General features: G+C 33.6%; 2 protein-coding genes across 4 annotated transcripts; one reads left to right on the top strand and one right to left on the bottom strand.

Moving 5' to 3' along the window:
* The first annotated feature begins 187 nt into the window (after nucleotides 1–187).
* LOC126774927 (SAGA-associated factor 29) lies at nucleotides 188–5,536 on the top strand. Of its 2 annotated transcripts, none has more exons than XM_050496583.1 (8): nucleotides 188–345; nucleotides 551–697; nucleotides 2,487–2,612; nucleotides 2,705–2,929; nucleotides 3,146–3,403; nucleotides 3,653–3,730; nucleotides 4,177–4,280; nucleotides 4,467–5,536. In XM_050496583.1, exons 1-7 carry the CDS (start codon nucleotides 307–309, stop codon nucleotides 4,189–4,191), a joined length of 888 nt encoding a protein of 295 aa, XP_050352540.1. In that variant the 5' UTR covers nucleotides 188–306; the 3' UTR covers nucleotides 4,192–4,280; nucleotides 4,467–5,536. The 2 variants fall into 2 exon arrangements, with proteins under 2 accessions (XP_050352540.1, XP_050352541.1); XM_050496584.1 differs by having other exon boundaries at nucleotides 4,491–5,536.
* Nucleotides 5,537–5,833: 297 nt separating this feature from the next.
* On the bottom strand, nucleotides 5,834–15,350 carry LOC126775145 (retinoblastoma-like protein 1). 2 transcript variants are annotated; one of them, XM_050496929.1, is made up of 19 exons: nucleotides 15,066–15,350; nucleotides 14,771–14,907; nucleotides 14,457–14,660; nucleotides 14,032–14,222; nucleotides 13,594–13,754; nucleotides 13,236–13,371; nucleotides 12,947–13,029; nucleotides 12,707–12,870; nucleotides 12,363–12,573; nucleotides 11,842–12,051; nucleotides 11,373–11,505; nucleotides 11,145–11,243; nucleotides 10,093–10,229; nucleotides 8,814–8,993; nucleotides 7,898–8,024; nucleotides 7,640–7,731; nucleotides 7,332–7,499; nucleotides 6,971–7,127; nucleotides 5,834–6,716 (listed from the first exon to the last, which is right to left on the bottom strand). In XM_050496929.1, the coding sequence occupies exons 1-18, from the start codon at nucleotides 15,201–15,203 to the stop codon at nucleotides 6,975–6,977; spliced, it is 2,724 nt and encodes a 907-aa protein (XP_050352886.1). In that variant the 5' UTR covers nucleotides 15,204–15,350; the 3' UTR covers nucleotides 5,834–6,716; nucleotides 6,971–6,974. The 2 variants fall into 2 exon arrangements, with proteins under 2 accessions (XP_050352886.1, XP_050352885.1); XM_050496928.1 differs by having other exon boundaries at nucleotides 11,130–11,243.
* Nucleotides 15,351–16,160: the final 810 nt, after the last annotated feature.

The following is a 16,160-nucleotide window of genomic DNA, read 5'->3' on the forward strand; positions in this document are numbered from 1 at the left end:
ATTTCAAACTATAGCCATAAAATGCTAGTAAATTACATAACGTAGATGTATATTTTACCCATAAAGGATTAATATCTAATCATTATCTTTATTAAATTAAATTCATAGATGTTATATACTCTGTGTGGAATGTGGATACGATTATGACTTTGTTTTGAGTTTTGACATTTTGATAAGTAGTGTCACAGAATACATAATCGTTAATGTAATGTTTTAAAACAAGTTAATTTTAAGGTGCTTGTCTGAATAGAAGTGTAGTCACCTGAATTATTAAATTTCCTACGTAACTGTCGGTTTGAATAAAAGATGCCGTTGACCGCTGATGTAGCAGCACAGCAAGTGCAGGTAAAATCAATAAACTATTTTGTTATTCAATATAACAACTAACTGTTTAAATAAATCATCTGAGACTTTTGAAAGAAAAAACAAAAGCTTAAATTCATTGAATATCAAGCACATGAAACTCATTTATAACGTCAATACATACGTCACGACCAATTTGTTTTCAAAAATATAAACATTGACAAACATAATGTAAATTTTGTTCCAGGAACGATTAAGATCTTTGCATAGATTGATATATGACATAGAAGCAGAGAGAAGTTGCAATGAGCAATGTATTGACTCAATATTGAGAGCTGAGAAAGCTGCTGAATCCTCTTCATCAGCGGAAGATTCTTCTGGTTCCTCTCAACAGGTTATAAATGTTCACATTGATTTTGGTGTCCAGCTACTTATGGCCATTGCCTATATAGAAACTAGTTCAAATAGAATAATAAATACTCACATAAAAGTTTTGAAATTGCAAAATACTTGATCTTAATACAGACATTATATTTTGTTTGTAAATATTTCATAAACTGGCCATTTAATTTAATTCCATATTGATTGGAATCCATCCATCCATCCATTGTGGATTACAATAGGAGTAGATGTAAACAGACCATAATTTTAAATATTCCAAATGTTTTTCTGATAAATCTGCTATGTTATGCACTATAAACAGTTCTTGATTAATATATCTTCATTTGTAATACAACAATATTCCATTTCACTACTTAATTCCACTTTTAAATTTTACTTCCAAAGTTCCGAAAACAGTTTTGTCGAAATTCAAGACGCCATGTTTTGATGAACTGACAATTAATATTAAGGTCTCGACTAAAGATGTTCATTAAACTAAAGGAGAACGCATGAATTTATATAGATAAAAAATATATTATTTTAGTTTTGTCACAAATTTTAGATTTTTTAAAAATAGATATTTGTTTATTATTTTGTATATAATATATAATATTTGCAAAAAATATAGAAAATTGCCTTAACATCTGATAAAGATGTTATTATCATGTAACGAAAGTTAACAAAAAGAAATTAATTTTTAAGTTTAAACAAAAATCAAAATATAGATTCCTTTTATGCATAGTAAAATTCAATTTATAATTTTGAAAATAATACAAGAGTAAGATATTTGTCTCTGATCTTTCGTTCAAGTTTCGTTCGAGTCGAGAGAGTTTCGAGTATGTGTGATTATTCAGAATTATCAAATTTCTATTATATCCTAGCATTGTTTAATATAGAAAATGATTTTGTATTTACAACTTATCGTTTTTGCCTCCTGACTCTTTTTTTGTCTTAAATATGGACTAAGCTGATTGAACATTAATTCTTAAATATAAAAGTTTGTGTTAGTTTTATTTACACATTAAAAAATTTAAAAAATTAAATGCTAAATAATTTATTTCAATATTGTTTATTTAAAGTTGATAGTCATTTTATAGCCAATAAGGTAAAATATAAGTTTTGCGTCGACAGCGCAGAAACGGAATCAGATTTAACTTTTGTTTAATAATTGTTTTTTTTATTAAATTGCAATCTATTTAACATATATCTATTAAAATTAATATACAGTAATTCATTCAGTAATTTCCTTACTAGTTCCTCAAATGTCATGTCAATTCAAGGTAAAAGTAGTTTATTTATCTTCTTTCCTATTCCCATTGGAATAGACTATATTTATGTGTTACAATTTGAAGGCTAAACCAACAACAAACCAATTTTGATAAAATTTGGTATGAAGTAAGCTGGTATGAACCTCATGGAATGACGAGGGTTACTTTTAAAATACATAATACCTGAAAGACCCAAGCGACCAGAACTACAGTATTTTTTTAAAATCTGGAACAAAGTGTCACTGAATGAACTACTATGGATACCAAAAAATGAAGTTTTAGGGCTTTAATATTTCTATACCTATTTTATGGTTAAAATTAGAAGTATGATATTATTATCATCATGTAATCCTATGTACATACATAGGATATATGTACTTATTCAATCTCTTTGACTCTGTAGCCTTATACTAGTATTTTCAGTTTAGTGTAAAGTATTCAAATATTTTTAGTAGTTCTTTAATAAGTGAATACCTAAGAGAAGCAGGTTTTGTCTCTGTATGACAAAAAAGTAATTTCTAGTATGTTTCACAGCAAATGCAGCTCAAGAGTTTATATAAAGCGGGACTTACGGCTGCAGAACAAGAAGAAAGAGTTCTCCGTGCCGCTCTATCACGAATTTATGAAATACGCGCTATAAAAAATGAAAGACGTATTCAAGTAGGTTGAAAAATATAAATATAATGACTTAATTGATAATTTTGAAGCTGGTTGGACATATCATATTCTAATTGAAAATGATCGGATTGCAGGCTCGTCATGCCGGCAACAAGGAAACAATCGGTTGTGGAGCTCTAATGAAGATGCTGCTGAGTGCGGCGCAGACGCTGCCGCTGCACGTGGGGCGCGTGGGCGAGCGCGCGCCGCCGCTGTGCGGCGCCGTGCCCGCCGACGCGGGGCACGTGGCGCGCGCGGGGGACGCCGTCGCCGCGCTCGTCAGGGTCTCCGAGAAAGAGGAGAACTGGATTCTGGCCGAGGTGACATTTTTACGGCATTTCACAAGTCTATGATCCTGAGAAGATTTCTTGTTGATTGTGTAAAGCAGTTTTGTTCATCAATAAGCGTGATAAGAGCGCTCACAATCGCTACCTACTACCAGTAAAACTTAATTTGATGAGAAAATTATTTGTACAATAATATTCTTCTTTCCATATTTCTTTCCTCGTATTAGCTCGAACTTAATTCGTCCGCAGGTAGTGAGCTGGCTGCCGGCGCAGGGCAAGTACGAGGTGGACGACATCGACGAGGAGCAGAAGAACCGGCACGTGCTGAGCAAGCGGCGCGTGGTGGCGCTACCGCTGATGCGCGCCGACCCGCGCACGGACGAGCACGCGCTGTTCCCCAAGGGCGCCGTGGTCATGGCGCTCTACCCGCAGACCACGTGCTTCTACCGCGCCGTCGTCAACCGCCTGCCCGCCTGCGCCGCCGACCCCTACGAAGTCTTGTTCGAGGTCGTGTTGTACATCCTGTCTCCAATTTAGACCAGTAGTTCCCTATACGGTTTATTTTGTAATGTTTGATTTACGAACTTTTCAAAGGAACGATTTCAAAAAGATTGAAAACCACTGAATTTGATAACCGCAAACATTTTTCCTATTTCAATGATATCTATTGTAGTAAAAGTAAGTAAAATTGTCCGCATAGAGAACTTTTTCAATTTTAGACTAAGCCTCTAAGTTATATAGTTTATCATTTTACAGGACTCGTCGTATGCGGACGGGTATTCCCCGGCAGAACGTGTCGCTCAACGATACGTTATTGCCATTAAGGAAGGAAAGGTTCGTGTTTGAATTATTAATTCTCATATACATATAATTCATAGAAATAGAGGTGATGCATAACTTTTTTTAAATGTTGTTTTTGTCTGTTGCACTCAAAACTCACTCCGCACTCCACTTGGTGGATTCGATTAAATAGTTAAAAAGAGCCAGTGAACATATTTTATTCTATCTTTCTACAAGAACTAAATTGTCATTTGTTTCTAACGAAATCGTAGTGTAATAATATATTGATAACGATGTATGTATAATGTTACCTTGTCGCAGCATAATACATCTTAATATATTAGAGTTCGCGTAATGTAACTTTGCCGCTCTGTAGGGTTTACAGAAGTGAATATTACGACAAGGACATGGTTCAATTCCGCTGTTCCTCAGTCGTTCGTTTACGCTCGAAAGTGTGTGGTTTCCCTGTGGTTTTGGTACGTGAGTGTTCCCGGTTGCAGGGTCGCGGCACCTGACACTCGCGCTCGGCCCCGCCCTCCGCGCGCTCGTCGCCGCTCTCCACGGCAGTGTTGTCAACTTGGGGGTTTTCCCCCTAAATAATGGGGTAAGACAGATAAAATAATTTTTCGAGGGCAAAATTTTTATGGGTTTTTTCAGGAGAATCATTTTAGGATTACCTATTCCGTTCAATTTAATTGGGTTAATTTCAAGTTTATTGCTACTTGCAGTAATTATTTTAATTACATAATGTTATAAATGTATTTTATATTTATTTCAATTCATTGGACAGGGGGAAACGGGGGGATTTTGAGAGGATACTAGGGAGGGGATGCTTCTCAAAGGTTGTCAACACTGCTCCATGGACTTGCTGCACTGACCGTGCGAGTGTTGAATTGTGAACGAGTTGCGCATAGTGAATAAATAATATTAGACTATTCGTTGTTACTAAGTGAAAATATATGCTATAATGGAATTATTCATATTTTCGTGTAGCACTAGACTTGCCTATTCAATGCGGTAAGAAGTAATTGTGATTAGTTTTTAAGTATTATATGTAAAAATGTAATGTTGGTCTAAGGCTATCTGGTAGGAGCGTAGATCCCGAAGTTTTGGGTAGAAACGGATCAGGAATATCCCGGAGTCTACAAATTGGCATACAATAATGTGCAGTGGAAAACATGTAAAGCCATTAGTCCTGTGCCTGCACTATAATATGTCCCCCGTAATGGGCTAATCTCTTGAGAATGACGGCTGTGGCCGGAGGAAATTTGTCAAAACATCATCATGTAAAAATAAATTGTAAATATTTTTCTATATCCTAGAATTAATGATAGCCCGTATATTATTTTTCTATACTTTATTATTTCTTTTTATTTAATTTCGAAAAGTAGTTTTCTACGCTAATATGATGTGCAAGAAAGTTAATTTCAGTAAATTTATAATCTGTTTACATGATAGGTTAAAAAAATAATAAGATGCCCGAAGTAAGCCAATCTATTAAATATTATAATGCAGAAGTTTGAATGTTCTTAAGACAATTATGTCAAAATGGATAAACTAATTTTAATATATTACGTCATGGATTCGAATGTATTTTAATTGAATAACTAGTATATTTATGAGATATGGGTCTGATGGACAAAGTATGTTGCAGTAATTAGGACATTTTGTATTAATAATTATAATCTTTATTTTGTTTATTGGTGAGTTTATTAAGTCGTGTTTCTCGTCAATTTTTTTTCTAAGATCTTCCGTTGTCTTGTCACACTATTGTGGTTTTTTTTTTTAAACTTATAACGACCGTTGGCCTCTAAATATTGTAATAATTTTATCTAAACTTTGCAAAAAAAAAAACTTATATCTTGTGTTTGTTGTTTTAATAAACATTTTTATTTTAAAGTTTTGTTTTATTTGTTTAAACAATGTATTCCAATGAATAATGCCTATTACAATTTACGGCGTACTGATAAATAATTCAATACGCCATTGTTTCGCGGATCCATTATGAAAACCATAGATCATTCAATACTTCTCAATCAATGATATCGCGTCAATTCAATTTATTTGTCTTTACTCCTCTTGTGTTTGGAAATGGTTATAGGTTAGGTTAAATAAAAGATGAAGACGGAGATTTGTTCAATATGTTTAATTTACACTAAGAAGTTACACTAATCTACATACACGATAAAATGTTTACGTCCGAAATATACACTCATTTAATTTTGATTAAAAACTAAAACTAAGTTGATTTAAAACCCTTTTCTGATCATCACTTAGAAACTAATAATAAAATAATATTAATGGAAGCAAATAAAATAAATTTAGACTGAAATTTAAGTACTTTCAGTCGATAAAATAATAAGGAACTTGTTTTAGAGTGAGTACACCTATGATAAATATTTAAAACATTTTTTCTCGGTAATAATGTTACACGGATTTCGCTTAACATAAAGTCTGTATATACATAAATGACTATAATGGTAAACAAATTACTACCTATGTTAAATAGCGATGAGCAATTTTAGATAATATGGCATAATTATAAAATAAACTTCCAACATAAATAAGAAATGAGATCAATATACTACATTTGTGTTTGTGAATCTCCAGTTTTCAATTCAATAATCAGTGAGCTTTGTCAATCGTTTAAGACAATTAATTTTATTTAAATTCTATGATTTTCGTCATATACGGAATACAATACGTATGATTGAAAATACAAGGTCAATTTATATACTATAATATTAATGACATTTTGTTTATTGATTTATTTTGTTAAAATATAACTTTCGTGTGATTTAACAAAGCTCGTACTAGCACCAATCATAAAAATATTTATAAGCCACAACTGGCTCACATTGTGACGAATTATTAAATAAATTTAAACCGCTGCAATTGATCGTAAAGATCATCATTAGTCAAATAGAAATGATTTTACATCGAAAAGAATACACTTAGAGAGCTAAAAGCAAAATTTTTGGTACTACAATAAATATGACTCAATTTCAGTTCAATGTGAGGAAGCCGATTGGTTTCTCATCTGAAAACGAAAAATTTATTTTATTGTTAATGTAAATAGACAATTGCACACGTAACGAAAAAATGTTTTTGTTTAAATGTAACTAACATAATATTTTTCATTTTTAAGAGCAAGTTATTATTTCATGTAATGATAAAGAAGCTGTAACCAAAGTAAGCGTAAAAATTTGATTACATATGATAAAAACTATATCAAAAATAGCCACATTCGTTTGAAATCGTTAGGGTTCTATTAGAAGAGTTCGGGCCGCGTACCGGCTCAGACGGCCTGGCGGTCGCTGACGAGTCCCTGCAGCTTGCGCGCCACGCCGGGCGCGGCGTACCGCGCGCGCTTCACCACGTCACCGCCTTCCGCCGGCCGCTTCACGCCGCCCACCTCGCACGACACCATCGTGTTGATCGCGTGCAGGTCCTGCGACAGCGGGGTACTTACATACGTGCCCTCGGCACAAACGGCATTGCGCAGTGGTTACTTTTATTGACCCGGCTCGATGTTTTAACTGGGGTTCTTGGGTTATACTTTTATGTAATGCAAAGCTAATCGAAGCATACTGAGGCCACGGTATATCGAAGCTCGAAAATTGGTCAGACATAAAAATTAAAGCGTGTCGGTCACCTTGGCGGGGCTGCGGCTGAACCGGTAGGTGAGGTGATGGTGGTGGTGCGGCGGCGTGGTGAGCGGCTTCACGTAGAGCTGGTGGCGCTCGGACACGCGCTGCCCGCCCGGCGACCAGCGGCCCGCGCGCGCCGCCCGCCCCGCCGGCAGCGGCGACAGACTGCACTCCTGAAACAGTAGGGTTACCGTTATCCTTGATCTCGAAGGTGTTTATATAGTTTTACGAACTTTTGTCTCTTTTTCTTAATTATATGAATAAATTGATTTGAATTTAACCCATATCGAATTTATTATCAAAAGTTACTTACATGCCTCCCGGTGAATCTTAGAGCAAAATTCTGCATACACTTCACATAGACTTTGTTATAAAAATTTATCAAATCTCCTCTTTCTGGTGATTCTAAAAAAAAACAGATTTCATTTTATAACACTGTACTTAACCCATATAATATAGCAATAAAATAGCAATATTTTTTCGTTATATATTGCAGAGTTAGTAAATTATTATTAATATATTTAAGTTTAGTTGAGAAGAGAAAAATTAATTAAATAAGTTAAAATGTTACCTTCTTCGTTTCCCTTATTGATTAATACAGATCTATATACATGATTATCAGCGAGAGGCCGTTGTCGGTAACAACGCATAATGTCCGCAAATGTTCGCTCCACTTGATTAGTTGCAGTATTTGAAACCTTCAATACATATATTTTATTACTTATATTAATTAACCTTTGAAGTTAAAATTTACATTATATTAGTATAGACAGAAATAAGTCCGTTATGGATTATTAATTTATAATGGTGGTAGAACTTTGTGCAAGCTCGTCTGGGTAGGTACCACCCATTCATCAGATATTCTACCGCAAAACAGCAGTACTTCGTATTGTTGTGTTCCGGTTTGAAGGGTGAGTGAGCCAGTGTAATTACAGGCACAAGGGACATAAAATCTTAGTTCCCAAGGTTGGTGGCGCATTGGCTATGTAAGCGATGGTTGACATTTCTTACAATGCCAATGTCTAAGGGCGTTTGGTGACCACTTACCATCAGGTGGCCCATATGCTCGTCCGCCTTCCTATTCTATATATAAAAAAAGTAATGTTACTTAGGTTGAAGTCACCTATTATGAGTGTGTGATTGCTTGACTCCATGGCCTGTTGGGCTTTTGTGGAAAACAGCTTAAAGATGTCAGTTTTAAGTGGTGGTGGTAGATGAACGCCGCAAATATTTAATCGTTCAACAGCACCATTTGTGTTTTATACCTCGATGTTGACCCACAGGTCTTCACAAGAACTTTCATGTTGTGGCAACGTTTTGCACTTTAACATCTTAGTTCCCAAGGTTGGTGGCGCATTGGTGATGTAAGCGACGGTTAACATTTCTTACAATGTCAATGTCTATAGGCGTTGGTGACCACTTACCATCAGGTGGCCCATATGCCCGTCCGCCTTCCTATTCTACAAAAAAAAAAAATCTTTACCCACCTTACAAATAACATACACAGCACACATTAAAATCTGGTCCAGATGCCTGTCTTTCATAAGTTGCGTTTGATGCATTATGGAATATTCGAGACACGTCCATATTTTACGCTTTAATTCTTCGTCGGTTAACCGCAGTCGGGTACAAAGGTCGTTCATTCGAACAACCGCTAGACTGTAAAACTGAAAAAAAAAAGTTAATAGTAAATATATATTATAATTAACTTCTTGTCCATTTAATTTTGTTCTTTTTCTTGATATCTATTTTTGCATAATTAAAGCTGAAAGACTTTTTTTGTTGGTTTGATCGAACTAATCCCAGGATCCATCTGTCAGATTTATAATAACATTTTGCGATACATATGAGATAGGTTAAAGACTATGACATCACGCTACGACCCATGGGTGAGGAGAAGTAGTTTTTAGCGAGGATTAAACCGTGAACAGCTATTAATAAACATGTATGTTCGTTATCAGTGTTTTTTTCCAGTTTTACTCATTGTTTTTATCTTCATAAAATTTTAGGGGTTGTTAATTTTTGATTTATATAATCTTACTCGAAGAGGATATCTATCTATGAACGTATTTTAGGATAATGCAAAACGATTTTTTAGAAAATTAATGTATTCATTTGTTTTTCTTCTTATGCGTTTTTTACATAGTTATAAAACTATTTTTAATTGTCATTTTTGTATTTCAAATACTTACACAATCACTTACTATGTATGTTGTTGTATGTATGATACATGCACCAATAGTTTACATATTCATTGGGTACTTGATTTTTATTTTTTTTTTAATTTTTTTATTATAACTGGGAAACATACAGTACACACCACATACATTATACAACAATTAACTCGTTCACACACGAATCAAGTTTCCACTTAATGCCCGGTTTACATTATTCCAGTCCAGCGATCTAGTCCAGTACTGGATTGCTTACTGGAAAAATGTAAACCGGCACTGGAATGAACTGGATTGGATTCAGTTCATTCCAATGCCGGTTTACATTTTTCCAGTAAGCAATCCAGTACTGGACTAGATCGCTGGACTGGAATAATGTAAACCGGGCATAAAACTAATTCATGTATGACAGTAAACAAGCAATTTAGTAAATTATAAATAATAATTATGAAGATTCAAACAGTTAACAAACAGCAAAACAATAATATATATAAATAAAATAAAAACATAGACTAAGTTGACAAATGCACACAAATGTTCGATGTTTGCAAATTTCATTATTCACATAATGACGTCAGATAAATATGACACTTACCTTTCTAAAGAACAGCATTAACGAGTTGTTGGCTTTCTTGGGTGTCGTGTTTGGAGTGCTCTCTGTACTTGATATTGTTGCGTTGGGTGGAGACTGCGGGGAGGTGGCTTCTTGTTTTATATTATTGTTGGTTTGAACTGTAAATTATTGCTTATTAAATCACCAACGACTAGTACAAGCTGGGTGAACTTGCCATTTGTGTTTAAATTATGAAAAATAAAATAGCCTTTATTTACAGAAACTAAATTGTGTAAATTTGGATAGGTTTTATAATGCTTAAAATATATTTCTGGTTTCTGTGTGCCAAAAGGCCTTTTTTACAGTCGTCACTGGGCGCGATCTGTTGCCACTCTAGTCCAAAGAGGCCCTGAAGTTTGGCGGATTTTTGTCTTAACTTAAACAAGCTCAAATTATAGTTTATACCGACTCTAATCAAAGATTTGCATATCCCATGCGATTTGCTATATTGTGCATCACAAAGTTATTGATAAATATATATTTATCACACTGTTCCATTTAACCGATAACAGCCTGACCGTAATCCAAAAGGTAATTTTTAGGGGAAGCCGCAGTTAAGATTAATAATAATAATATCCTGGGACATTATTCACACACGGCCATCTGATCCCAAATTAAGCACAGTTTGTACTATGGAAACTCGATAACTGATATACTACATAAATTACTTTTCTTTTGTAAATACATACTTATATAGATAATTACACCAGACTCAGGAGAAACAGACATGTTTATGCACACAAATGTCTGTCCTGGGTGGGAATCGAACCCACAATCTTCGACGTGAAAGACAAGTATCTACCAACCACGTCAACCGGCCCGTCCATAGGCCGATTATTTTAGATCTGGATCATTGATGGCTGAATGATGATGAGTAGGCTTATCAAGATACATATAGCTAAGTTGTAGTTGTAAATGTCTCACAGAAAAACCAATCTTCAAGGGATTGAATAAATAAGCTTCATTGTTGACAAAACAAAAACCAAACAAAAAATAAACAAAGCAAAAAAAAAAATTACCTAAAAGTGACTGACCAGGTTTAATATTATCTTTGAATAATTGTTTCTTAGCTTGATCTGCCATCGGAGTAAGGAAACGATCGATAACAGCAGACACAGGAGATTGCAAACCACCTGTAATGAATATTGTGATTACAGCACAATAAAACATAACGTCAGTTTTACATGCATTTTATAAGCAAAGGCACTTCATTTCTCTGCCTTACATAATAAAAGGAAAATAATGAGTTTTAAATTCTTTACTTATATTTCTGCGACTGTTGGGTGAATCTTGTACATAAACTTCAGTTGAGGCTGGAACAGGAATTTTACTAAGTTGGTCCCACAAAGGACTGTCTGATGTCCATACTAGAGATTCTAGGACTTGCTCTTCTACCTGCAATTATAAGATTGTGACTGTTGTATTGAAGGGCCTTGGATTAACTAAATATATTTAAATTGGTTTAATTAATATGGTATATATTATTTATTTAATAAATAGTGGGGTGACGATGAACCATTTTTAAAACCATTGATTGAAAAAAAAAACTTTTGAAATAAGTTTATACCTTAAAAAATAAAGACAATAACACTTTTTTAACAAAAAGTTCTTATATTTGTAACAGCAATGTTTTACATTTTATGTCTAATTAAAAAAAAGTAATGTGACTGGCTGAGCAAAGCTCATTCTATTGTGGTGAAAAAATATACAAAATAACCAATAAACTCTTACCGCATTTAGATGCTTAATGACATCTCTACTAAGCTTCTCAACTACAGCTTGGACAACTAGCTCAATAATCTTATAGAAGTGGAATGCACTCAAGCCATATATCTGCAAGACTCGAGGAAACCGTAGGGAATGAACACCGTACGCGTGCAGCACCACCTCCGTGCAACATGCGTATACTGTTAGCTGATAGGTCTCTTGTGATAGAAGCACCTAAAACAGATTTCCTTTTTAGAATATTAACAGATAAGGTGCCATTAGGTTAGTAGGTGTAGTAGACAAGTTGATTACAGCAATGGTTCATAAGCTGTAGTCCGCAAAACACTGGTGCTTCATGAAGCCACTTCGTACACTTTAAAGCAATGGTCGCACGTCTGTCTCCAAATCGATCCGAGTACTCGTAAATACTTTGGCGAAAAATAAAACTCGTTTTATTTTTATTGTGTGCTTGAAAAGATTGGCAAAGCCTGTTTGAAGACTTACTGTAAAGTATATAATACTTAAGAATGAGGTAGAGCACTCACTTGTAATGATAATTGGGGTTTTTTTCTGTGTTCTTCTCTTATTATATGTTCAAAGACCTTATAATATAAACATGTGACCATATTACATCTAAATGCAATAGTTTCATTGCTGCAATTACACTCTTTTAGGTTACTTGAAAATTGTTCCATCCATCCATTGCAGGGTCGTACTACATTATTGTTTATTGTCTCTTCGCTCACACCACAATCACTGCAATAAAAAAAAATTAAGCTTTTTTTAACCTTCGTGTTTGTAGTAAATAATTGATTAAATTTAATTTTATCACATTTATGTGGTAACATTGTATACGATTCAACAATGAACATAAGGCGCGGGCACTCACGCAAAGAAGCGCAGCAGATGCGGCGAGGGCTTGGGGCGCGCGTGTCGCAGCAGCGCGGCCAGGCGCGCCAGGCTGTTGGTGGCCTCCGACACCGGCGTCAGCTCCTCGCGCCGCGCCAGGTAGCGCCGCCCCGTCAGCGGCGTGTCGGGGCACGCGCGCGCGCTCTGCCGCACACATACTATTACTCGTCTCCTCATTGAACGTTTCAAAAAATTACGTTCGAAAATTAAATTCACTCACCGGCCCGAATGATGCGATCACTTGTGAAATTTCATCCCCGGATACTTTGTTTTTCGTTCCGATTTGTTCGTTGGCGTGTTCCCCTGATAACATTTCATCGAAATATGACAAAATTGCGTTTAAGCAATAAAATCTAGACATTGTTATTTAATTTCGAAACACAAATCGAATTACAATCAAAGGATACTTTTCAATAATATGTCAAAAAAAAGCCACATGGCAGCTATTACTTTTCTGCGTGGCCAGTATCTTGTTTAATAATTATATAAACTCTTTTGTAAAATCTCACCTAAAAATATTCTCTCATCAAATTCTCCTACACTGAGTACATATGTTTCGTAGAGATTATTTAAAGATTTAACATTGACATCGAAGTTTCCTATGTCTAGCAGACCGGTGAGATCATCGCTATTGCCTTTTAAAATCTAGAACAAAATAAAACATATATTTATAGAATTGTTTTAAATAGCTAATTACTACACTTTATATTCAAAAATGTTCTGGACAAGTAAATAGTAGTAAATTAATTTCTTCACATCTTCTCAACTATATAACTACATAATTATATTTTGAAAGAAAAAGAAGATATTTTAACTAGGAAATGTTTACAAAAAAATACAAATATTTTTTAGCTTAGTGTTACTGACCCCTTTTTCGAAGAAAGTTTTAACAACCGGTCTCCAGCTATACTCTTTCATAGTTGCAGCTTCAACAGCTAAGCCTTCTTTAATCTCACACAATACTGATATAATGCATGGTGGTTTCTTTGGCAGTTCAAAGTCATCTTTGAGCCAATCAGCTGGCAGACCTGGAATATGTATTATGTTTTAAATACTTATATTGGATGTTCGAAATAAAAAGAGAAATTCGCACCTTATACATTGACAAAAAAAAAACTTTATTTCATCAAATTAAATTAAAAACATATAATATTGATGGTATTACACAGAAAATGTTATAATTACTCAAAGCAAGACACATCAAACATCAAAGCCTCTATTTAAATTGATAAACAAACATTTTAGTATGTAGTAAACAATAATAATAATAAATTCACAGTATTGAAGTTAATAATAAAATATTACCTTTAAATGCTGGATTGATTAAATCAATCCTACGAGCCATGAATGCATTGGCAAATGCAAAGTCAAGACATGATAAGAGCACATGATACATGTCAACAAGATCATCAGCGGAATTATGAAACTCCCCCTTTACACAGACATACATACACCACGTGAACTCAAATAATGCATTTGTTGTACATGGTTGTAACCTGAAAAAAATACCTTTATATACAATAATAGTAAAAATATCTTAAATCCTACCAAAATAATGGTAGATAAAAAACTTTTTATTTATGAAGATTTTGTGACAAAACTTTAATTATTTGCTATAGAGACTGTGTGAGAATCAAGGTTTTATTGTTGGCATTTTTATAATGAATTTTAAATGCTGGCTGTGTTGAGAAAGTCTGTATTATTGTTACATAATAGAAGCATACACTTACTTTTGTTTTTTACTTTTAGTGCTTGTTTTAACTGGCTCATTTGTTAATCCAGAGAAAATTTCTTGAAAAATGGGTTGAAATTTTCTAAAAAGCACTGTGGACACAGCAAATTTGTGTTCTAATCTAGTTATCCTGTCTTTGAAGTCGGTTGACATGGAAGCCATTTCCATCCAATTTTTGATTTTATTAAAAAATTGTATAAGACTGAAAATATATTCATATATCAGTTAATAACAAAAATCAATACATAGAATTTCTAGGTTTGAAATGACAAAAATATAAAACTTATATTTTTTTGTTTTATTTTGAAATACCTTATGTTACAAAGTCTGAGAAGTCTTGTGAGGCTGACACAATTTCCTTCCACAGCTTTCCCTGTTTGGACTGTAGGGGTGATGGACGTACGACATGCTACGTATAAAGCACAAGCCATCCAGTGTAAAATATCCCCCTATAAATCAGTATAAGATTTTATTTTAGCGTATTCACATAAGTTAAATGTAAGTAAAAAATTTTGTATTTATAACTTGAACATTTTTTGAGATATAAAAAACTAATAAATTAATAAAGTCTTTGTATTAAGACGTACTGAAAACTTTACATACTCACATCTAAAGTATAATTTTGTTTTATTTCTGAGAAAGATTCTTTTGATTTTTTCGCAGCTACTGGATCTACGTTTAACTTCGAACATAGATTATCCATAGCTGCAATCCAATTATCTTCACTTTCGTCTTGTTTAGACATCTTGTATAAAGTTCACTTACAAACAAAAATACAATATATTCGCAGTGATTAAGCTTAAGATTACGCGTATGATCTAAAAGTTATCCCGATCTTGGCCAATTTTGACAGCTCATTGGCGGGAAGAATATATACCTCCCACACACGCGCACCCCTCAAACACTTGACGTTGACGTAAACAAAAATTAACATATGAATATGAACAAGTAAATGACATATTATATCATAGATTATAAAATAAAATAAGTTAATTGCCGTAGTCAATATATTATCCAATTTTATTTAGTTACTTAATTGATTATGCTATAGCATTTTTATACAACTATATTTGTAATGAAATCCATGTAATTACGATAAAAATAAATGCTAATGACAAAAAAGCAATTATATTTACATGACGGATATATTTACAACGACGATTAACTTTCTGTATCTTTTTTTTTCATTCTTTTATTATTATTGTGGAAAGAAAAATGATTTATATTTTTATTATCGTAACATTAAAGAATAATAATTAATAAATATAGTAATTTAATATCAAATTTGCATGACTGTCGTAAAAACAATATAGAATTATTAATTTTTTTACTAATAATTCGATAATCCTGTACCTGTATCTGTATCCTGTAAATATTAAGCTACCAAACAACAAATAACAATACTTTATATAAAGTTTGAAGGGTGAGTAAGCCAATTTAACTACATGTGCAAGGAAAAGAACTTCTTACTTTCCTAGATTAGAGTGCTTTGTTGTAAGGAATCATTAAAATATTTTCTTACAGTGCCCATTTCTATGGCTGATGGTGGCCACTTATCATCCATCCAGGTTGCCCATTTGTTAGACCGACTATTTACTTGAAATAAGCAAAATACATTATTTTGTAAAAATAAATAAAAAGGATTTTTAAAGTATTCGCAAAGAATCTTTTTAGGCTTTCTTAAATTATTCTTATTCTATAG

This window comes from Nymphalis io, chromosome 17 (genome assembly GCF_905147045.1).
Source record: "Nymphalis io chromosome 17, ilAglIoxx1.1, whole genome shotgun sequence".
NCBI lineage: Eukaryota > Metazoa > Arthropoda > Insecta > Lepidoptera > Nymphalidae > Nymphalis > Nymphalis io.